Source organism: Falco cherrug, chromosome Z, assembly GCF_023634085.1.
Source record: "Falco cherrug isolate bFalChe1 chromosome Z, bFalChe1.pri, whole genome shotgun sequence".
In the NCBI taxonomy this organism is placed as follows: domain Eukaryota; kingdom Metazoa; phylum Chordata; class Aves; order Falconiformes; family Falconidae; genus Falco; species Falco cherrug.
In genome coordinates this window covers 65,004,911-65,030,231 of record NC_073720.1, presented here as the reverse complement: position 1 = coordinate 65,030,231, position 25,321 = coordinate 65,004,911, and the positions used below count along the sequence as shown (strand labels likewise).

Below are 25,321 nucleotides of genomic sequence, written 5' to 3'. Positions count from 1 at the left end.
AGCTGGTTTGCTGGTTAAAACACGATGTTGGACCCTACCTTTCACTGACAAAAGCTTTGTCCTCTCAGATTTCCTTTAAAATATGCAGTAGTAGTGCTATTTAGGTTGGAGAGTGTTTAGAATTATAATTTGGGAGCAATGATACGTCCTTTCCCTCTTGCTTAGGTTTAGTTCTTTTAAGTGTATTCACATGGAACTACAGTACTGGCATCACACTGTGTTCATTTTTATGGAGGCAAATAAATGATAACATATTGCACTCCTCCCAAAAGAACCACACCAAACAGTTCCACTAGGAGAGCCTTTAATTTTTTTTTCTTGCTTCTTCCTTGCCTTAATCCTCCCATCTATAGAGCATGAAGGTATAAAGCGAGAAACTGACCTCGTTCCAAGGAGCCTGGCTGCATCTGGGCCTGCGATGGAGCATTGCCACTGACCTTACCTTCTACATCTTCTAATTTCATCAGGAGACACTGTGCTCTGGCTGCAGTACTCCTTGCTTTTTCCATTTGCAGCAAATCCCTCAATTTTCTCACATTTCTTGGTTCTTCTTGTCTTGATTTGGGGCTGGACTGGTGCTGTTAACAGCCAGTGGAAGTATTCATTTCAGTGGTCCTTGGAGGAGGCTTGTACTCACACCACTGTTCTCTGAGGCTGAAACAGGAGGAAGGGCACAGTACATCTCTTCTTGTTGCCTTGTGTGGCAGTGCTCTGGCTAGCTCACCCTTGTCCCACTATGTCCCTTTTACATGAACTTCCCACACTCATGTGGGTCTTAATGGTTGCCATCCAATTTTGAGACTCTAGTGATACCAGTGGACCACAGCAGTCTCCCTCTCAAAGCAAGCCCTGTCTTTTCCATCTGTTATTAAGCAAGTTGGTGCGCTGTATCACATTCTGCTTTGCAGTATCCGTGAAGATGATGCTGTTGATCCTTTCTTGTGAGGCACAGTAGCATGCAAGTCTTGAAATACTCCCTTCTCCCCCTATCTAATATTAAGGACTTCCTTCCCTTTTCCTCCAAGGCAGAGGAATACCCTGCTTACAGTGACAATCTTTAAATGTGTAACATTATTGAAAGTGTACTTGGGTCAAAGCCTTCCATGTATCGTTACACAAAAGTTAGTCACAGAAGAAGAAAAGATGCATAGTAACATTTTACTCAAGGCATGGTAAACTACACCTAGTAGGGCTTCCACTCCTTATAACATTTATGAGGAATTTAAAGAATTTGTTCATACCATTGCATAAAAACTAAAGATAGATGTATAAAGCATAGAACTAAGAAGAATTTCAGTACTGCTTAGTATTAAAGATAGACTTCTTCCCTCTCATCAACAAGCCATAAGCCAAAACAGTTTCAGAAGATGTCCCATTTTCCAAATTTTCAGCTTTGGCAGGACAAAGGGAAAGGAACACAGCAGGAGATCAGATACTGCTGCTGCCAAGCATTAAGACATTACCAGTACTTTTGGATAGTGGAAAATAAATATCACCACGTGTGACTTTCTGTAAGGGTAAATGACAGTGACACAGGGTGCGTTTATATTCCTTGTAAATTTCTTTTATTTCTTTTCCTTGAAAAGGTAGAAATAAAATGTTTTATCCACAGTTATGCACACATATTGTCAGGACGAAGCAAAGAAATCCTTGTTCTAGGGTGGGTACTGAAAGTTGTGTGCATAAAACATTATGCATATCTGGTGGCAGGATGCAGGAAATTGACACTGAAATCGCCTGAGTGGAGTCAGGAAGATGCCTTAGCATGTTTAATGTAAGTTGCTACAGAGACACCGTGTCTCCAAGAAAGCTGTTAATAATCAGGTAGTTGTGAGGAGAGTTATGCATCTAGAACATGGCCAAACAGTGCAAACAGGTCAGATTCGAGGGCCTGCCCTGAGTGCTAATTGACATCATGGTTAGACATCCTCTCTTTAAGCCCTCAGTTTTCCTGTCAGATGTTTTCTTTCTAACTTGCATGGTAAGGTGCCAGATTGGTTTAAAGTGTACACACATGCCAACCTGTTTGGGCTTGATTTTTTTCTTTTTTCCTATTTGAGATCCCTTTCCTGTATGATCTCCAATGCCAGACTCCAGTACAGCCCCGAGATCTTTGGATATGCCAAAAACACAGGGTTTCTTGATGACTGGTTTTGAAGAGGAAAGAAAAGATGTGGTGATGCCTCACTTTCCAAACTAGCTGTGGAAATAAAAACAACAAAAAAACCCCAAACCCTGGCATGTACTTGCTGCCTTTTATTCATCATGCCTGGGAATGACTGTAGGAATATCTGCTGCATAATAATCTTTTCTCAGGACTAGCCAGAAAGCTTTTCCCTGGGGTCTTGCAAATCTCATCTTCCAGCCACCTCTAATTGACGTGGCTGAGCGAGCAAAACCCCTCTGCAGTTGTGGCTTAACCCAACGAAAGAGTCATTTTGCGACAGGGATTGTATTGTTAGGGAAAGGCTTTAACCCTCCAGCCAGAAGGCTTCTCCGCGCGCCGCCCACCACCCCCACCCCCCCCCCCCCCCCCATAAGCACGGTACCCACTAGGGGTCTTTGTCTTGCAGCTGTTCTGGTGTGCTGTGGTGCCGGCAAGGGCTCTTCTTCCCTCCTACCTGCCAGCCCTTACGCTGTGTGACATGTTAGGGATGGTATGGGGTGAGTTTCATACCCAGGCTGCCTTCTGCAGGGGCACCCATCAGCGTAATGTGCAACTCCAAGCTTCCTTTCTTGCTTTTTGCTAAGATCTGTAATCGATGTTACGGGTAAAGAACATGAACAGCTGAGCAGCAAGTTGGGACACGTGTATTTCCTGAAAGACTTGAAGGTGTAACAATTTCAAGGGAAATTAGCTTCCACATGTAACTGTCAAATATTTTCATACTGCTGAATGCATAATTTTTGTATGGTACACTTCAAAACAGGATGGCAGGAAACAGTGCTTAGAAAGTGTGTCTAAAACTGGGGAATGAGAATAGAGGCCATATTTTGAAAATGCAGCTTTTATTATCCTTTAGCAGCTTTTACTGAATAGAGAGGAAGGTTTTCCTTTGAAGACCCTGCAGGAAAGAGGCCTACATAATACATAGTATATCCACCTCAGAAAGAAGAACAGCTGAGTCAGTCCCCCTGAGAATTGAAACTGGTTACAGGCAATCTAGCAAGTCTAAATTTGGCTTAGACCAAGGAGCAGTCCAGCTTCTATAGTGAATACTGTGCTTTATTTTTATAAGAATGGGTGCAGGTTGTATAAAATTATTAGGGGAAGATCTAGGGCTTGCTGCATGAGTACTATGGCATAGTTATTGTTTTTCCTTTGTATTTCTGGAATAAATATTTATGAAAACCTTTACTCTGCTACAAAAGTGAAATGTGCAGAAGATGGTAACCTATTTCTATAGATTTATTGTTACACTAACTCAGCATACCTCCAGAGAAATGGATTTCCTGAGCATGAAACATTTTCCTGGAAGTTGAGCATTGATGGCATGTGCAATAGCGTGCAGTGGAAACATTTAACCAAAATTTTCTTTGCTCAAAAAAGAAAAATCACAGTAGAATCTTCCCAAAATGGAGAAACATCATCTGTTATTAAAAGCAGTTAGGGAAATCAACATTTTCACAAACTGGCCTTTTTCATGGGAGCTGCTGACAAAACCAGACATGCTGGTTTTGCTCTCAGCCTCATCTACATGTACCAGGCAAAGAATATGCATTCCCATTCAGTAAAAATTTTCAGACACGTGCTGGGAATCAGTAATATTTGCTACATAATTTTAATATAAAGATTAGATTTGGCTATAAGGAAGTAAATGTCCATGCATGCTCCAATTTATCATTCATTATGCTCTGTTTTATTTATTTTGTTTTCTAAACAGACAGGCATGCGCACACATGTTAATATAAAAACTAGAGCGGATGTTCAATTGAAACAAGGGTGAAATTAAGTCCTGTTCCAATTAAACTCTTGGACTGAGCTGTGGTAAGGTAAATGAGGGGGACTTCTAAAGCCTTGTGACTGTGTTTTGAAATGTCTCACCAAAACATGCTGGAATGGTCTAAATGGGTTATTTAGCCAAAAAAAAGAATCTTAAATATCCATGTTAGAGCAAATGAGTCTTGGCAGGTCTGTGAACACACCAGGCTTGCGAAATGCAGGGTTTCTGCTCAGCCTTTGTAAGGGCTTTGGTGAGATTAGGAAAACCGTCTGGAGTAGCGTGCAAAAGGACACAGTGAATGTAAGTACTGAGCTGCCATGAAATGATGGGAAAGATAGAGGGATGTGCATGACCTTGCCCATGGCTGTGATCAGGGTGGTGGCCAGCAGCACCAGATTGATAGCGTTCTTTCCTCTTGGCCCCGCAGGATGCGACATGTGTGCTGATAACCGCAACGGCGAGTGCCCCATGCACGGGCCCCTCCACTCCCTGCGCCGGCTGGTGGGCACCAGCAGTGCTGCTGCAGCCGCCCCTCCACCCGACATCCCGGAGTGGCTCCGGGACCTGCCCCGGGAAGTGTGCCTGTGCACCAGCACGGTGCCTGGCCTGGCCTACGGCATTTGTGCGGCGCAGCGGATCCAGCAGGGCACCTGGATTGGGCCCTTCCAGGGAATCCTGCTCTTGCCAGAGAAGGTCCAAGCAGGAGCCATCAGGAACACACAGCATCTCTGGGAAGTAAGTTAGCATCTTTCCTTCCTTGTCAAATTTGATTGTTTTGAAGTAGATAATGAGTGTAGTTGTATGTAGTACTGGTACCACTCACTAGCTGTCAAAAAAACCAACACAATTCAAGTAAGCTGACCATGCAGATTTGACAATGTAGCCAGTGCAAGCAAAAGCCTTGCTGCACCCGATGTGGCCAGGAAACCAGTGGTGACTCCAGAGCTCCAACTAGTTTGCATAGGAAGAGCTGATTGTTGCAGGTGCTGTAATGTAGCGTAGAAAGAGACATGACCAGAGAGGTCTGAAGGCTGCAACACCAGGTGCTCCTTACATTTTGACCTGAGTAACAAGAGCTGATGGAGCTCTCAGGTCACAGTACCGGCCGTATCACCTTAGGCTGAGTAGCACATGTGGGTTAAGATGGCATATCGCACCATCTCTGCCGCCTACAGTCCAAGAAAGCTGCTGAAACAAGTGCAGGAGCCTGTTCCACAGCCCTGCTACTTGCACAGTGAAGGTGTCAGTGCTTATTCACAATTCAGTTCAGCGCTGGTCCTGCATCGACCGTGCATTCCCCTAATGATGCTTTCAGTGCTTTTCTGTGAAAGCCACATTCAGCCCTTGAAGGTGTTCTTATTTTGTATATGTCACCGTCTTAGAGAGGGTAAGAGTGGTAACTGATATGAAAACATTCAGGCTGTGATAGTTTGGTTTATTTTGCAATGAACACTGTTGTTTGGCAGAACAGACCATGAACCCGCTATTGTATTCCTTTAGCTGTATAGGGACATCCATGGCTGTTACTGTTGATGATTCTGTAAATTTTATCCAATGAAGCACTGGACTTTTGTGCTTAGGTGTAGTTTGTAGGCAGATGCTAACGGCAGCATCTTGCAGCAAGTTAATGTAGAGAGAAAAGACAGCATATGCTTATGTTACACAGAGAGCTAATAATTAATAGGGAACATTATAATTCCTCTGTGTGTCAGTACTTATTTACAGAAACAGCCTGCAGTCTGCCTAGGCTTTTGCTATTCATTTCTCCTCTGCTTTGTGCTGGAAGGTGTAATTTCTTAGTTCTGCTTAGTCCTTTGTAGTTGCAGCTTCTGCTCACCTCAAGACTAACTGCTACGGAGTCTCAGAACAAATGTGCCCGTAAATCTGCAGGTGGTATTTAATCATCTAGACCAAATCCAAACCTTCAGAATATAAAGGGATATGCTTGCTGGTTAGAAACCTGACAAGGAGTCCGTGAAGATGCAAAGACTGTTTTTGCTGTCTTCTGTGGGCATACAGTAAAAGTGAATGGATTTTTAAAAGATACCTGGCTTGGTGTTGTGGAGCCAGCTTATGCATAGCACTTGTTCACAGAAAACCTGTGAGTGTTGTCAGCTCTTCGGGACTGCTGATTAACTCTTGTAATCCTTATGTTCTATCTTTGCATACTATCTAATAAGTGTGGCTTCTTTCTATGAGTAGGTGCTTATATTCATTTTCTATATGGAAACAAAAAGTAATTAACACATCAGGATCTTTGCCTCAAAGTATTTACCCAGAAGAGCTGTTGTGGCAAGAGGGAGATTTTCACATTAAAGGGTAAAAGATCAGTCTCAGAACACACCTAAATGTACTCAGTAAAACTGGATGACTTGCAGTCATTGGGAGTTCTGTTGCTGCCTTCAGCAGAGATGGAATTTCTCTTGTATAGCCGATACTAACAAATCTGACTTAAATCTGTTCCTACCAAAGCCCGGTGATTATAATAAGAGCATTTTGGGATATGTTATTAATCAAATATTTCTTTATGGAACACTCTATAATGATGCTGGAGGCTGTATTTTCATTGTTAAGAGGGGTTTTGTGGTTTAGACTGTACTAATTAACAGAATATATAGTTATAAAATAAGCTTGCCAGATCATCAAGTTACATAAACCACTGAAATTTAGCTAAAATAAATGGAGTTAGAGAATTTTACATTACCCTTAAATACTTACATTATTGATTTTTTTATTATGAATCACTTTTATACAAGTTAATTTCTTAATATAGAGAATAATTCTTTAAAATAGGCAAGAATTTTTTAGTCTAATTTCAGGTGAACTTAAACATTCTTTTAAAGCAATGAAAGAAGGAAAGTTGTTGAGGGTAAAGCCAAAAGCAAAGAAGAAAACGATTTTAAATAAAAATGAGAAATAGTACTGATGTATATGCCAGATTCAGACCATTGATGGGTGTCAGCTGAATTTTTGTGTCAGTTTGCTCTTTGGTTTTTAACACACATTTTCCTATTGGCTAGCAAAATGAGTGTGTATATTTTAAGGGAATTATCTTTAAAATAATTAAATTTAGGGTTTTTTGAGGGGAGGTGCTGTGGGCAGCTCATGGTCTCAGATTATTTCTGTTAGCAGCAAAAACTGTTAGCAAAGAATCACATACTCTAAGCTCTAGCTAAAAGTTTTGGCTATTCCTTATTTGTTTTTACTTTCCATTTGGTATGTTTTATCTATTAGAGAACTAATGTTCAATGAAGAAAAAGTATAGCAAAGAAAGTAGTCAGAAAGTGTATGTGATTTTATAAAGCTGGTCTATGAAAATAAATCAAAGCAATTGGAAATATGTATCTGAATAGTCTGTGTTCTTTTAGTCTGTATGGTATAGGAGTGTGGTTTCACTGTAAATCTAGAGTGTCTCATCATTATCCTCTCAAAAAGTTGTAGCTTTAGGCAATTATCTTCCACTGCTCTTTTAAAGATAGCTGCAAATACAAGCAAGTCCACAGATCCGTTATTCGGCATTAGGTCTTGGTGGACTTTACAGGGAGAACTTGTCTTTCTTAGTACCATAAATAGCATTCTGATGTTTTTTCTCTCAGCCCTGCAAAGCTGATGGATATTTATTTTCATTTACAGTTCTTTGATTCAGTGTGCACCAGAGAAATGGAAGGACTATTGCAAAGACTTTTAAGCACAGTTACTGATTTGGTGGCTTTTTAAATTCTCTTTGTTGTGGGAAACATCAGAAGCACTGCATTTGATGTATAGTTCAATGTTATGGAAATATGCTTCAGTCTGTCTGCACAAGTGTTCCCACCATGCTCTCAATGTTTGCTTTGTATGTAATTCATACAGCATAATGTACAGTGATTCAGAGTAAATTGCATACCATTCCATTACCTCACAACAGGCCTTGACACCTATGGGTGTTCATGGGAAATTATAGAGTTTGCTCGCAATCAGCCAAGATAATTTTTTATAACTTACAGAAAGAACAGCCCTTCAGAAAGCCAGAAATATTAGTCATTTTTAGTTGTAGTTCTTTTTTTTCCCCTTTGGCCCACTTCTATCCAGTCCAGGGTTTGCTTGTATTTTATAAAAATACAATAAACTCTGATTTGTTTAAAACAAAAACAGGACTGGGTGTATTAAGTAAACACTCTCTTTGGTAATACAGGCATTTATTCCAGCACTGCTTGATAGTATTTTATTTCTGACCTTTTTTTTTTTTCCTTTTTTTTTTTTTGAAGTAATGAGAACAATCCTTTTGTTATTGTAAGGAAAACAGAGACTTTCTCAGCAATTAGGTCTTACTGATGAGAATGAGATAATTTTCCCCTAATGTGTTTTGTAATAAAGAAGTGAAAAGGCACACTTGATTCCAACATATATGAAAGCATTATCTCAATTATTAATGTATCCTTACTCCCTGGAGATAAATTAATCTAGTTGCGCATGGTTTCCCCTTTCTGTTTAACATCAGAATTTAATAACAGTAGACTTAAGGAATGTATACGATATACACTTAAATTCTATTAGAATAAAATACAGAAGTTTAAAAGGTTTATACGGTTTAGTAGTCCAAGTTTTTCAGGCTCCAAACTTTAAACTGTGAATTCTGGAAACAGCTAAATCGTAAACAGTCATTTTCCCTGCAAATGCAGTTTAGATGAAAAAACTTCTACTGACAGATGTATCAAAGGATAGAAACTTACAGTTTCCTTTTCTTCATTTGCCTGATAAAGAGTTTGCTGTCTTTCTTGATTTTTTTTTTTACTCAGAGGTCAAACAGTTTTTTTTTTTCTTGGAACAGCCCAAGCATGTCAAATATATTGTTTCATTTTATTTTAACTTGACTTAAATTAAGTGTTGCTTTTCTAGAAGAAATGTTTTTTCATATGTTAGTCTTTTTACAGGGATGAGCAAACTATGCATATAGCAGGACATTCATTAGTAATTACAAAATAGTAAACCTGTATTCCTGATTTTCCCTTAAATGGACAGGATTAACTGCTATACTAGAAAGTGTGCATATTACATTAAGAAAATACCAGTTGGGGACTTGGCCTTTTTGTGCCTCATCTGAAGTCAAAGAAAACGTTGCCTTTGACTTCATCTGGGCCAAGGACAGGCATTTTCCTGGGGCACACGCTGGCCAGAGTCCATGCAGCAATACTGTATACATTTCTGTATAAATTAATATGCAGAGAGAATCCTTACCTTTCAAATGAACCACTCATTGCAGTTATGGTGATAGATTTGTATTCAGATTCTCAAGGCTGTAGTTTTGTAGTTACAGCAAAGCACTGGGGGATAGAATTATGTGCATGCTGTAGTTCTATTAAAGTGAAAATTATGTTTCTCAGCAATCCATCATCTAGTATTCTAGACTGCTTGTCAGCCCAGTTTCAAATATGTCATGTTCATGAAATTCAAATAATTTTGTGTTGAAAAAAATCCCTTAGTTATATTAGTACTATATCTTAAATTATGCAGCATAACAGCTGGTGTCATTCTGTTGTTGTTTTGTTTTGCCTTTTCTGAGGATTTTGTGTGGTGTACCATGCTAGCATTTATTTTCTATTAAAAAAGCCCAATAATTTATACTTTTACATGGATTTTAAGTTCATGTACTGCCTACTGGAAATATCCCTAATGTTGTGTTTAGGAGCTTGCTAAGCTGAAAGTTCAGTAAGAGCATATTCAGCACCACAGCTTCTTTAATTTATGTACCTTAGCAGAAAATTGCGCTAAGCCGTTATAAAGCAGCTTGTTACATTAGTATTTCTACATCAGTTAGTATCACATTTTTCCAGATAACTTTTGTAAGTTAGAGATTCCTTACTTAGCATCAATATAAAATTAGTCTGATCTGAAATATAAAAGCTACTTTGTGTTTGGTGATTCTTGTTCTTAAAGCTAAACTAAACCTTCATATTTCTTGTAGAAAACTTGTGAGTTTTGTAAGGCTTTTTCATGCCGTATCTCGATGTCTTCTCCATGTCTTCTCTATGTTTATTCCATGTACACAAGTTATCTATTGTATGCCGGAGAAGATAAATAAGTCTAAGCACACGTGCAACAAAATAAATCTAATTTGGCATGAGGACTGATTCTCTTCCTATTTAACAAAGTGAAGTTTTGAATAAACTTTGGTGGGGACTTGGATACAGCCCCAGAATCTCAACAGCGTAGCTGAAAGCAAAAACGCCGTGGACTGCACAGAACATGCATGCGTCCAGAAACACACTATTCTCAGAAAGAAAACATTTTCTAAATTGCCAGATCATGCAGGGACTGTCTGCTTTTCCATGGCACATAATCGCACCTTGGAAATTTTATCATGTAATACATAAAAATACTGAGATGGAACACAAATAAATATAAAATCTCATTTCTGTCCTTATTTGACCACTGCCTTTCCATATGGCTCAAAAGTGATCCAATCACTAATCTTACGGAAACACTTGACCTTTTTTCGTTGTTAATAAAAGCAATTTCCATTGTAGATGAAATCTGGTTTGTAAGGCCTGAAATTACTCTTTATGATACCATTAAAAGTGAATTATTTCTATTGACTTTTGATTCAAAATGGGTGAATAAAGGCAGTATTTTAATGAGGTATGTGGATATCCAAAATGTGTTACGTACCTGATGCCAGTAATATATTGGTTATAGATTTGATAAGCCGAAACTGCAGAGTATGCTTTTCAGGATGGTGGGGATGTTCAATATTTTGCAGAACCGTCTCAGTCACTGGTTTATGCATTTTGGTCCCCCAGGTTTCACAGCATCAAACATGCATGGACTTCAAAATGCAGACTTTCAAGTAACCACTTAACATAAAAGCTGGGAAATTCAGCTCAGGGTACACTTCCCTTCCACGCATTTGGCACCTTTTTCAGATAAGTTACAGAATTCCATTATCCAAATTGTTACACATGTGTGACAGAGGTTGACCTTTAGTCATGTCAATCCTTTTTGTGTAGGCCTCGGGCTCCAGCCTAATGGCTCAAAGCCTGATTTACTCACTGTAATAAGGGCAGGAGGTCGAGCAATTGTCAGCTTGCCTGCTCATACTCGTCTCAGAGCCTGGTTGAAGGCTGTTAACACAAAGCTTTTCAAAGTGAATTTACAACCACCACCACTGACAGAGGCCAATCAGTACACCATAAATGTCAGGTTAGTGAGATTGAGCAGTAAGTAAAGTACTGGCAGCCCACTATTGGCTGAAATCAATTGCTTAAGGTTTAACTGAGAATAGCAATCCATGTATAACTATGCCTGCAGAACTGGCTTAAGTGTGGAGAGCAAGTTGGAGAATGGGTTAGGTAGAATTACCTAACAGCAGCAGCCATGGCACCAAGCGCCGCATTTGTTCTCCTTCCATACAAATAGTACCTGCACTGATGTGATTCATGGTTCAAATGTTGTTGGACATGCCTCTTAGTTATAGAAATAAGATTATCCTTTTTTATGCATGAAAAAAAAAAACCCAAACGAAGAAGAAGAAGAAATGTAAAAGTGTGTGCTATCTTACCTGGACAAAGAAATCTGGGAAATCTTTTAATGTATTAGTTTGGTAATACTCAACTGTTTGTTGGTTCCAGAGAAAGCTTTTTCATATGGAAAGTGTGGCTTTTTGCTATTGGCTTGTAACTGGAAACTATCATGGAATTCACTAATGAGTGATTATGTACCTGATGGTCTGAATATCCATGAGATGTAGTTACCCACAAGACAATGTTTTTATCATTTTGTGTAGTGACAGCTTGGACAACAATTCATTTGGCTTTGAAAGCATCAGCATTAAAATGTAGGAATCCATTAAAATGCTGTATGCCAGGATTTATAAATTAGGCAATTTCCTTGATTATTGCAATCATTTACAAAATTGATTGTCCCAGTGTGGTATAGGCAGATTTCAGCAATGATCATTGACAACAGGCACATCCTCTAATATCTATACTCATTGTTCCTTAAAAGAAAAGCCACTCTACTCGAGGTTATTTTCCAACTCAAGGTTAATTATGCATTGAAATAGTATACTAATGTAGAAGATCACACATCTTTAAAGGACAACCACATCAGCTATTTATAGACTGTAATGATAGCTGGAACACTTGTTTTTTCTTCGGTTTGTAAGTCATTTGCTGACGGCCAAGGCATTCACTTGAGTCTGTAGTGCATATTCTCTTTGTGATCTGTTATTGAAAGGTAAATATTTTTGGCAAGTTGCAGCTGTAAATATTTATTTGATTGAAGATTTAAAAGTCAATAATGTGTTTTATTTGTTGCATCTTAAAGTTCTCATTAACCAATAGATATAGTGTATAGTAACTAGATTTGGGTCAATTATTTCTGCAAGACATAATAAAGACATTATGCCACAAAGCAAATAGGTCTAGAAGTTTTCCTACATTACAACAAATACAATAAAGTCACAAAATGCTAGCCACCAACCACAAAACCACAGTGCTTTCTACTTGTGTGAAAATAAGCAATATGCATGGTAAAACCCTATAAATGCTAAACCTTTAAATGTAGGTGATTACAGTAGAATCTTTTTGCAAACTGTAGGCAAGGTTCAGTCATAGCTGGCAACAAGCTAATTTGTATCAGGCCTCATGCAGATCATGAGCTTCCAGGACTAATACCCTGCAGTGGTTAATCAGTCCTTGCTCAGACAAAATAGCCATTGATGTCACTGGGAACTTTGATTTAATGAGGTCTTCAGGCATGACTGAATAACACGGTATCACTTTAATCATGATTCTTAAATAATTTTTTTCCAGGATAGGTCAACCATTCTTGCAGACCCCCAGAGCTTCCTGCATATTGTCTGCCCTTGTCCATACAATGACAGTAACATGCAGTTAATGTAAAGGTACTTTTGTATAAATACATTCATTTGACCTAAAGATAATATTTTACTGTGAAGAAAGGGAGACTTGCATTGCCAGTGGCTGTGTAGTAGTGCATTGTATTTAGTTAGATAAATATTAGCATCTGTAACTCATAAATTTATTGTTTGTACCACATTGCTTATTTTTTGCGTGAATTTAGCAAGATGTACGTAAGCGATTTCATATTTAATGGTGGTTCAACCCGGTACTTTCTGTGTAGAGACCTACAGGTGTATAAGCAAGCAAATGTGGTGACCCCAGGACATTTCTAAACATCTTTTGCTTTCATCTGTAGAGCTACAAAGTAGAGAAAAGCGGTTTTATCGGGAGTACAAGAAACTCCTACTGAAATACAGGCCATATGAAGGCTCTGTTCTTTATGTTGTTCACCTTTAACAAAGCCCTGAATTTGGAAATAGAGTAATGGTCAGTATTTGTTACAGTCCTAAACTGGGCAGGGCGAAAGAATCCTACATTAAATGCAGTGTCAAGTATAAAGCAAATGAAGTAAGCAAATCTAGTGTTCACCGTTTTTACCTAGGCTAATCCTTCAGTTGTGTAAAGGTCAGTATTTTTTGAAAAATGGTTTTTATGTACTTTTTGCCTGATGCCATGTCAGCATTCACTGTGGAAGGCAGGGTATTAATTTTTATCAGTCTGTCAAAAGAACTTTTATAGCAGTACGGATTGGTGACTGATGCTATTTTTAGACCACCAATTTACAAAAAAAGCTTACCGTTGAAGTAAAAATAAAATAAAAAAAAGTCTTCTGTTTTTTATATTTGTCTCTTTCTATTTCTGTTTCTATTTCTATTTCTATATCTATTTCTATTTCTATTTCTATTTCTATTTCTATTTCTATTTCTATTTCTATTTCTATTTATTTCTATTTTAAGTTGGCTTGAATTCTGTCCCCATTTCCATTGCTCCAGTAAAAGAAGGAGAGGAAAGACATGCACGACTAAGAGAAAAATGAGAAGGACTAGGGTATATGTTCTTTATTTGTAAGATCAGTTGCTAATAAAGCACATCTTCATTTCCAATTGGAGATGTGAAATTTTGCTGAGCTACAGGTATTTCCCTGGGTTTCTGTTAATTCATTTTATTGTGACCAGCAAGATTTCAGTGACAGCTGTGGTAGCAAAGTGACATTTGTCCACCTCTAGAAAAATAAGCTGCCTTTCAGAGCAAACATTCTGGGAAGGATTTGATATTTGATGGGAGAAAAACCCCAACTTTTTTAAAAATACGATTCTTATCTGCAACGTAGGGTCATTCTCCATTTCAGAGCTGCAAAACTGATGTACAGGTGGGTTAGGTGCCTCTAGATGACGTATGTTTGGAAAGTTCAGGAAGAAACACAAGCATTTCATCAAAACAAATATGTTTATATTTAAGTAATGGAAAAATATCATCAGAATACTTAAGCAAAACTGTTAGACTTAAAAGTTTGATTTTTAACATTATTTTTTTTTGGTGCAGAAAACTGGAGGTTACATATTAGTTTTTTACCAGCCTTAGCAGAAATGCACAAAAAGTTACACAGACTTAGAAATTTCACTTAAAGCTGCTGTAACCCTTTAAGGCAGTTGGCAAAGTGTACCAAGCTAAGAACTCAGTTGTGTTTTCAGCAGTGTTCCCTTCTTCATGGTCCCAAACCTGCAAATCACTAAGTACCATACTCTGGTTCTGGCATTTTGCTGGTGAGAGGTGCTTCCTGAGAAATTTGAAGCCTCATTTCTGCGTTGGGACCAAAACTCTTCACCCAACTAAACTTCTTCTGTTGTTCATGGACCAACACAGTAGAGTTTAATTTGGGGTAGATCTTTCAGCGTATTTAAAAGTCAGGTAAGGAGTTTAGGAAGCTCAGTTTCTGATGCAATTTTATCACAATTATAACCAAATTGAAGACGAATGTTGACATTTCCTTAGACCCCACACTAATTGTAAAGAGGCTTAGGAAAAAAATGGGTGCCATATTAATGTTCAAATCTTTGTATCTATGTTGTCTCATCTGGATGTCATTCTCTTCTCTGATCAAACCAGGATCACATTCAAGTCACTTGGAATAAGATGTAGTTTTCTAGGAGTATTAACTTGCTTGCCTCTTTGTCCAGAATGGTACCTATTGCGTCCTCAGTTTAAGGTTTTGGTGAATTTCCAACAGTGAGAGTTCTCCAGCAGAAACCACATGGCCTGGGCTCAGGGGTGTCTCTAGCCCACCATATGGTGGAACATATATTAGAGTAGGCTACGTATCTGAGTCTGGGTGGGCTTAGACAGTAACTCTGGCTGAGTAGCTATTTGACCTTGGGGTCTGCCATTCCCAACAAAAGATGGCTAAGGGTCAGGCTGAGGTCTGCAGCCTCCCTTTCCTCCAAAGACTACATTTGTCTGTCTCTTTTCTTAACCTTTGTGGGCTTTTGTTTATTTAATAAAACGTTAATTTTTATGCCCTAATTACCCAAAAGTGACATGTCCCAGAGGCAATAGTATTGCAGTTTTACTTCATTGTTTGAAATGCATTTTTCCTATACTTTTGGAAGGCTAATTTGTCTACAATTTCATTGTTCGCTGCCAAGCCAAATCAGATGGCTTCTTTTTTAAACATATAACAACTGTCATGTTAGATCACTTTAAGGGCTTTGTAGGGTCTTTATCTGCTTAATCCTTCATTCTGAGTTTATATTTTTTTCCACATTATTACTTATCTTTTCTGAAATCTCACAGGTCCACATACTATACTTTGCACTATTCATTCCCACTCTATGGCCTGCATGGCTGTATTTATGATCAGAAATAGCTAGTGATCCCTCTCAGGATGCTATCAGTCACAATATGAAATAATGACAGTAGCCACTGAAGATGTTTGTGGCAAGGCCACCTCCCCGCTCTGAAGCTGAGCAGGACACTGCTCCCGTACCGCACCCAGCCACTGGCTGGTGGGTAGTTCAGGAAAAATGCTCAGTTCGCTGTCATGTTGACTTTCTCATCATCTGTTTTAAGGGATGAAAGACATCAAGAACTTAAACTTGCTGCTACATCCATGGAGAAAACAGCCATCTGAAGTGATAGTTAAGCCAAGGCAATTCCATGTCTTGGCAATATTTATGATTAGAGACAACCTAGTGAAGGTACAGAACACCATGGTTTTTATTTTACTATTTTTTACCTTTTTTTACTTTTGTTGTATTATTTTTTATTTTTAAATTATTTCTACTTTTGTATTAAATTCTTATTTATTTGATTATTTATCACTGTAAAAGTCTTACATTAAGAATTAATTTTATGATTTCTGAAAAGTTACCTTAGTGCTTTCTAGAAAAAGGGCACACGTTCTAGCATTTCCTTTCTGTGTGGCAGGTGATATAATTTATTTGGAGAATTAGCAGTGAGTTTGCTTACTGGAGAGCATCCGTTTCTAGTTCTAGCTGTCATCCCACATAAACTGTGGAAAAAAAGTATTTCCCTTTCTCAGGCAAAGCTGGACTGTACATAAATTAATATTTTGATAGTTAATTCCCTTGCTTTATTTAAATAATGCTACAGTCAGTATTTGCAACTTGGTATTAACTTACCTGGTAGATCTCTAAAAGAAATAATGTTGAGAAATTTCTGTGTAAGAAAGAATGTAGTGCAGCATCGAAGGATCAAATTGCCACAGACTGAAAATCTGACTGAATTTCTCCCTCCTTCATACTCTTTGAAGGTCTCAACATAAAAAACAGAGTGTTAGATACCTTATATTCTGCTTTTCCACAGCAAATTCAGGTATCTATAGAGGCTGAAAAAGTGGAGCTTTAGATCGTAGTGAAAATTGGGGCAACAGACAGATGCAGACTGCTATAACAATGTTTGAAGACGATGGAGAATATGACAGCAAGGCAATGTAATGCTGGTGAGTTTGAAGAAAGAGCTGAGGCTCTCTCAGACTGTGACTCTTGTAAAAGATTACTGCTATTCTTTCTCTTTGTTCTCAAAGATTATGGGTAATTTCACCACTCTCTCACAAAACAGGCTGGACTTGTCTCATAAGCATTACAGTGCTGTTCTATCTATTATTCAGTTTTTGAGCTGGCACTGTCTGATGATGAGTTGTGGATATCCCACTGAAAGTCATAGGCAAAACGGTAAGAAATTATAGCATTCAGAATTAACAATTTTCTCACTCATGTTCTCATGGTTTTCTGCTCTGGACTTCTCCCACTCTCTTGTTGATTAAATATTTTATCTAGTTTAAGGTTTCAAAATCTTGCAAGTACTGCAAAAGGTAGTTGGTTTTTTTTTTGAGCATGCAAAGCTTTACTTAGAGATCTTTTAGTGTGTCCTTAGGAAATACAGTATCACGCCAAGGGTGGACCATGGCTAGGCGCAACTGAGCACAAGCTCGCTGTGTTTGTGGTCTGAGCTGACCAGACAGAAGCCTGCTGTGGACTGGAAGCCATGTGGGAGTGTGTCTGCTAGCACAGTGCCATGCCCAAGCGAACAAGTCCTGGCAAGGTTAATTGTCTTTATGGGCTGAAACCGGATTGTGCCCAGGCAGTGTTTATTATGGTTAGAGTGAACTGGATGTCTGTGCCTTCTGAAATGACTTTGACCTGTGACTGCTGGGGAAAATTTTTGACCAACACCTTACTAGATTTTCTGAAAAATTAAAGATAAGATAGACTTCCACTTTAGCTGCAGGTCATGTATCCTAGCAGTAGTACTGACGAGGCTTGTTAGTGGTTCCAAGTCAATCATGAGCAAATGGTGTAATTGCAAATACTAGAGAAAGTCTTATATTGTGTGACTTTATAATAAGTCAGGTTTGCACTAATGCACAAGCCAAGTCAGTATTAACATTTGCTAAAAATGTTCACAAATCATATGGTTGAAAGTTGAATAGTTTCATGTTAATGACTTGAAAATTCGTAGTAAACTTCACTAATGTAAAAAAGAAACCATTTACTGTGCCTAGTTACACTCAATTGGGTAAGAATATTCTTCTTCTGTGTGCATTATGGCTATAAATAGTACAAATGGAGGCTGTAATGGTGTAAACTCATACCATAATGTCACTGCATGATTCTGAGTTTTCATTTACTCACTTTGGCTTTGTCGGGACCTGGTGGTGTTCAGGACCTTACAGAAAGCAGGGAATGGCTTCCAAGATCAAGACTTCTGAGTTTGGTCCCCAGGTCAGATTGCAGGATTTTTTAGGTCTTTTCATTCTATGTTTCATGGTGATTGTACTTGCTAGTGAATAAGAATACTCCAATGGTTCTCCCCATTCCAGCAAAACAAAAATGATAGCTGTTTCAAAGAGGGCAGATATTTTAAATTCATACATCAGTCTCTTAAACTTTCCATCCTAGAGGAATCTGTTGGAAAGGCAGCAGGGGATGAGGAGAGGGACTGTGACACTCTGCATGAGTACAGGAATTTGTGTTTGAATTGCCCATGAGCATTATGGCATTTAACTCTCCAGCAGAAGAATTACGGTAGCTATAAGTTACATAAATTGAATAGTATCATGGGACTGAAATATATTTGAAGAGTTACCTTATGGCTGGAGTTGATTTGACTTGTTTGTATGGATATTTAGATACAGAAACCTGCAGACTAGCTTTTTCTAGTCAATGGATGGGACGGGCTAGACAAAATAACATGGCTAGAGGCTGACCTTAGACAAAATGCACCTCAAAAGAAGTTGTTAATTATGTTTTTCACTAGTTAAACATAAGGATATCTTACTAAAAAGGGCAGGTACCTTACTTTGACTCTTTAAAAGCTCATTAGATGGGTCAAGTTCTGCATTTTAGGGTTGGATCATCTGAGCCTTTGCCTTCATGGTATGTGAACCTCCAAACCCTTTGCTTTACCTCCTAGGCCATATATGAGGAGAGCAAGACTGCCTGCATCTTCCTTGTAGCACTTTGCATAAGGGTCTCATCTTCAATGGGGCACTTAATTGAGAATTTCCTCCTTCAGCCATCCAGGTAGATTCTGCTTTCTCTTTGCTATTTTGTGGGGCCAGAGAATTGCCATGGGGATTGGGCCAGGGGCAACCATTTGAGGTATTAGTCTTTCATTTCACAGCTAGCATATATGTGCCCTGGGCTGACTGCCACCATCCTTGCAGGTTTGTCACGTTCTCTGCAGCTTCGGATGTGGCTGTCTTGGCTTGCTGGTTCATCTGGTCATTTCTTACCTTAGCAATTCCCTTCCATTACAGAGGCATCAGATACACATGGCATACTGGTCCTCTCTCTTTTTTCTGTGCCTTTTCCTGAATGGAAGATAATGGCCTATGAAGAACAGTCTGATGACTGAGCAGTCCCTTCTGACTTTAAAATCTGTGAAGCTATGAAGCCATCCAAGAAAAGTTACTGTGTCTGTGTAAACCTTATCAAAACTGAGCTCTGCTCATTCTCCCAAGTAAGAGTTTCTGTGCTTATAAATTCCTCTCAGCCTCCTTTTCTGACGGAGTGCAGTACATCAGAGGAATTGTCTGATAAAGATAGGGGGAGAGGAGAGGGATTATTATAAAAGCCAGCCATGGGGCTTCTGCCCAGAAGTCTGCATATTTCCCTTATACATGAAGGCGCATATACAGAGTGCAGCTTAACCGAGCTCCAGAGAAATAACAACATGGAAGAAAGAGCAACAGTAGCTTTGATTTTTCTTGCAATGATCCTATTGCAATGACGCTGAATGGACATGCAACTGTATACCACAGCCCCCCCCCCGCTGTCACTTTGGCAAGCCTTTTGATGAATTGGATCTTGATATTTACAGAATCTATTAAAATACAGCCCATCATGTGTTTGTTTATATGTTGACAAGATGATGTACACCCTGTGGGTCAAGGGTGATGTGAACTGTTTTGGTGTTCTTGTCAAAGCAGCTAAAAAAAGAGCATTTAAATAATTTTTGTAGAATAATTGTCTAAGAATGTAAGAGAAACATACAGAATTCTTACTTTGAAAAAAAATCTCTACTGGTCTGACACAAAAATCTGAGCTTGTTATCAATCAAAAAGACTTTCTTACTTCTTCTCTAATATGTTAGAAAATTGGCAGCTTAGATAGAAAAACAAATAGCAAAATTAAACAGAAAGGAATTGATTTAACTACTTGGGTGGTTTATCCAGTACCATATAAAATTTTTCACTCGGGCTTGTCACTTATTAAGTATATTTTCTTAACAAGTGAGGCTATACAGCACATACAAAATCTTGCATCATCTTGCTGTAAATATTCCAGGTCAGAATCAGCTTTATGAGGGTATCAGATGTATTTCTTTGAACATAATTCATATGTGTTTGATTTTTCTTTGCAGTTGTGAAGAAAAAATACTGTCTGAAATTAAATCATGTCAATCTAGTTGTCCCCACAGATGTGCCTTATAAATCCAAATGTGGCTGTATCAAGGGCATTACCTGTGTAAAAGTGGACCCCAAATTCATACACTGAAGGATTCCAGAGCATTCTCCCAACTTTGTTGTATTGCTATTAGATTACATTGTCATGAAGTGGGCTAAGAGCAAAGACAACCTATTGTAGAAGAATCTCTTTTCATCTTATATTTTTATTGCTTGTTTTTTTCAGCACCTTGGAGTCGTGTGCCTCAGAAATAAATAATTCCTCTCCCAACATAAAGCTAACACATGGTAATTTCAGTGCCATAAAATGAATCATGGAAGAGAGCACGTAAAGAAGATGAGTTTCAGGGGAAGAAAGGAAATACAGAGTTTTCTCAGATTTGTTATGTGCGTGTTGTGAAATTTTGAGGTACTGGAATGCTTCACTGTTTTAGAAAGGAATGGGTGCATTCGGAACACAGAGTGGAGCTGGGGTGGAAAGTCTGAGAGAGAAGGATGTGTGAAGGTGAAAAAGAAAGGATAGGTGGGTAAAGGCAGGGAAAGGAAGAACTGAATCTAGGCAGTGTGAGAAAGAAGGGATCAGGAGCGTTGTGGATGAGGAACACAAGGTAACTGCTGGACATGAGCAGTCGTGAGATGTTGTGCTTAAGTGGTAGTGTTGGCCCTCATGTCTCCATTGAGAAGAGGGATGAGGGGAATAGCTTGTGTTATCTTCAGATTTCCTCTTTCTAAAGGGAGCAGGCTGTACTGAAAGCTTATTCCTGGGGCTTTGGGTCCCTCGGAAAGCTGCCCCTTGGATCAGATCTAGGAAAGGAAGCAGAGCAGGCTGTTCTTTTGTTCATGTTACAGAAAGGAGCTTCAGGGCTTTTCTGAGCTGAAATACTATTCCCCCCTCACCACCTCCCCCACCCCCACTTCCCCCTGCCCCATTCTTATTTAGTTATATATTTCTAAGACTGTTCTGACAAAGTGCTTATAACGTTCAAAATGAAAGCCAAGAGCCTTCATCCCATATCTGCGAACTTCTCTCTTCCTCTTTATTCCTTCAAATTGCTTAGTCTTGCTCCAAAAGCAGTACATTAAATATCTTTCTCCCCCTCTGCCCCCTTTTTTTCCTTTTTCTGTTGGAACTGCCAGCAATGAACCAGTTAGAACAAGTTGTGAGATTGCAGTCTACAAACCCTTGCCCAGATGGAGCTGAGTTGATACCACCAAAAGCAAGGGCATGGTCATCAGATGCTAATGCCCTTTGGTCACAAAGGATGTATCTGCTACCCTCTACAATGAAGTATTGGGCTGAGTTATTTCTGAATGAGCTATTGCACCTGCATGGCACAATATAGCTGAGTTTTCAATATTATTAACCTGGATGCATCATCGCAGTATGTCCAGGTGTGATGTATTAGGCTGCATTGCATAATGTTAGCAATTATGCAGTTCTGAAGCCACCCATCTTCTGCTCCTGAAGCCACCCAAATCAGTGATCAAGACTCTGAGCAGAGCTCAGTGATTAGACTGAATACAAGATGTTAGTGTCCTAGGAAGAAAAAACCCCATGTGTTCCAATTTGCCTGTTGTGCTGAACTGTTTATTGTGATGGTCTGTAATTACATGCCACAGAACTTTCAGGTGCATGGTATATGCAAACCTCAAATAAGAAAATCTGAAACTGCGTGGTGTTCTTTTTTCTTTTTTTAACTTAGAGTGTTAAACTGACAACCAAATCAGAAAAAAATATTATCAAACCAATGACAAAACTTGTGCTTAATTTATTGGAAGCTTACATTGAGTTTTCATGTGTAACATTTAAGCACTTAGCCAGTACAATGTAAAGTAAAGAAGGGAGGTGAATGTGATTTAAAACTGAAGGTATATGCAAAAAAATCCAATTCTGTTATTTTATTTTATCCTATTTTATTCTATTTTGTTTTTCTTTATAAACAGCTAATAAAGGTTGCAGTAAACTGGTACATGAATTACAGACAAATGTCACACTTGTATTATATTTTCCAGATTTTCCAAGTTTGTCAGACTGAATGCTTTTTGGACAATGTTTCTGACAGTTTAATTAATTATAGTGGAAATATAACTAAATACTCATGCCTTTAACTGTATTCTTTGGCAAGTATTACACTTTATGAAGAACTTCATAACTCTAAAAAGGAAAGAATCCAATACGTTAGTTAAGCTTTTTCATTTTTCTTAATGGTCTTTGTTATGTGCTTTCTTATGTGGGAAACAGACTTTCAGGCAAGAAGAATGAAAACAAGAAAGAACCAAAGAAACTTCTCTTCCAGTGTCATGTTAATGGGCTGTCATGAGCCTTATGAACTGATTAGCTTCCATTTAGTGAGTGTGCTTAGAAATAAGGAGGTATGGTACAGGATTTAGTCACTGGTTATAGATACATAATCCTCGGTGTTAAGGTCAGATGTTAAAAAAAACCCAAAACAACAGCCAAGTTGCCTACTTGTAACTGCGGTTGCTTTCACCACAGGCTACTAAGCTGTTGTCCATGGCTCCCTGGTGGTCTGCAGGACCTTGCAAAACGTTCTGCAGATTCCATGGAGGACTGAGTGCAAAGGAGTCTCACTAGGTGGTATAATCATGAGCTGTATTTCAGCACCATCATGACAGATGCTTTCCCTGACACAAGACAGGACTTGCACCATGCCTGGTGTTAGCATTCGACTAGGGTTTCCACATACATGATTAAGGATGGCCATGTGTTCATCAGACAGTTGTTTGCAAATGCCATATTTATGTATGCAGGCACTTGGTTTGCCTGTGAAATCTTGTCATAGCTGAACACCAAATGTCAATATGGGGCATGGGCACAGCTCACTTCAGCCCAGTAAAAACTGGCCTTCCTTGCAGCTGGTTGCACTGTCTGGATAATAAGATTGTGTCAGGAGTCACTAGATGACACTGTTACATACTTTCACACATTCTTTTTTCTTAGGGCTTATGTTCATTCTTTGAAGATATCCTGTACTCTCTCCTGTTAGTTTATACGGCTGCAAGCACCAGAATGACTTTCTCTCTGATTAAATCTTTCTGACTAGACTTTGCTGGAGGCCACAGTTGGTTCTTTGTTTTGGACAAGACTGAATATAATTTTTATCCCAAAGACCCAATTTTGACAGCAATGATTTCTCCTCTGTTAAGAAAGAGATCTGCAACGACCTCTGCCTCTGGAGAACTCAGAAGTTTTTCATGTCCACCGTGGGATGACGCTGTGGTGGCACAGGGACTGTTGGGTGATCTGGTGTGATGCCTTTGGAGAGAGCAGGTCAGCCAGGGGAGCCACAGCTGCTTTACTAGAAGTCTACCTGTCCTCCCAGTTCAACCTGGTTCTGCCATAGAGTGATGTACTGTTTGGAGCTACTGTCATGCTTTATGTGGAAACTATGCTTTCCCTTGGCCTTTCTCCCAGTGGAGGGATAAGAGCCTCTGGCCTTAAGTAAAGCCTTTTTTCTCCTCCATCTGATAAGATTGAAACAGTTGGGCTCACTAGGTTCTATTATTTTATGCTGTCATTTGCAACGTCAAGATTTTGCTGCAATGCAAGCAGTGGTATGCAATTATTGTCAGGCTCCAGACATACTCATATTCTTGCCACTCGCATATTATCTCAAGGCTTCCAGAGAATGACTTGAGGCATTCCAGCCAGTCAGGTCTTGAAATTAAAATTGAGTGGAAGTGGCATGGTTTTAGTATTCATTTTATCTTTTTACTTTTAAGCGTGTGTCTGAAAAGCTTTCCCAACACAGTAGTTTTGCGAGCAATATGACAAAAAGTGCTATATTTTATTTTCTTTTATATTTGAGTTGCCCTGCTGGAATCATTTACTGGGTAGGAAAGGTCATTTTAGGGAAGCAGCTTTCAGCAGCATTACAACCACAGCTCTCCTAAAAGCTGCTGTTGCTGCTGTTCACTGTACCAAAAAAAAAACCCCAAAACCCAAAAACAGAGAAGTATATTTTAGAAAGAAAGCTGAAATTAAAACGAACAAAAAAAGAATGATATTCCTTTCATTAGTTCTCCTGATTGACTGACAGCATGCTTTCATAGTCCAGTCATAATAGAGGCTAAAAATTTTTAAGACTGATATGATGCGATACATTTATTTATAAATGTATTTATATAAAGATGGTATTCTTGCTTTGCCAGTAAAAAATGCACTACAATTGTCACACTCCCATGTGTGATGATAAAAGATGATAAAAATTGTTTATACAATTTCTTTTTTCTCAAAGACCCTGAAAAAGCAACCAATATAGAAGCAATACAAAAATGGCTGACTTTTTTGAGCACTAGTCTCAGTGAACTCCATCCAGGGTGTGGCAATTTATAGCAGGTCGTTTTTGCACTCTCAGTCATTAACATTCGATATCAGTAAGTTAAGTATCTGGTCTAAGTCAGTTAACCTTGCTTATGATGTATTGCCCTCTGACAGTGCCTGTTTCTCTCATTGTCGCTACAAGGACATTGGGTAATAGGGTGAGGTTATATACTTAACCTTATTTGGTTAATGTTATGTAAAATGAATCCTGCCTTCAAGTCACTAAGAAACTTCATTTTACACTGTAGATGAACAAAGGAAATGATCAATAACACCCCAATATTTATTATCAGTTTCCCCTATTGTAAATTCACTAAGGGCATGTAATGTTGAAACCAAAGATGTGTGCACCTCAGGGCAGATACAAGCCAGCTGGCTTTAATCGAGGTAATTATTTCAGCCTTATAAATAATCTAACTCCAGCAATACTGAGCTTACCATGAGATGTAAAACTCACAGTAAAGCATGGGAAATAGTCTTTAAGTACATCCCATGCTGCTGTGATTGCCCTGCTGTCATGACCCAGATAACTAATTTACACCTGGAGAACAGATTGGTCTGCATCAGTCCCAGTCACTTTGATTGCAGTGTAGGCATGCTCTAAATCAGTAGGATTTTTAATCTATGATTATACTTCATACACATAAAAGCAGAACTGGGCTGGTATCTTTTCTATGCAATGCATCTGATATGTCTACTAAAGCAAAGGCTGCCTAATTTAAGTGTTCTCTGTTTTCCACATGTAGAACCACCAATATTTTAT

The 25,321-nt window shown here is 38.8% G+C and overlaps 1 protein-coding gene across 1 annotated transcript in view; it reads left to right on the top strand.

The window, feature by feature from the left end:
- Nucleotides 1-25,321, top strand: part of PRDM6 (PR/SET domain 6) — a 79,094-nt gene that overhangs the window by 5,563 nt on the left and 48,210 nt on the right. Inside the window, exon 2 of the mRNA XM_005432987.3 lies at nt 4,372-4,679. Coding sequence (XP_005433044.2) covers nt 4,372-4,679 — 308 coding nt within the window. The remainder of the gene's footprint in view (nt 1-4,371; nt 4,680-25,321) is intronic.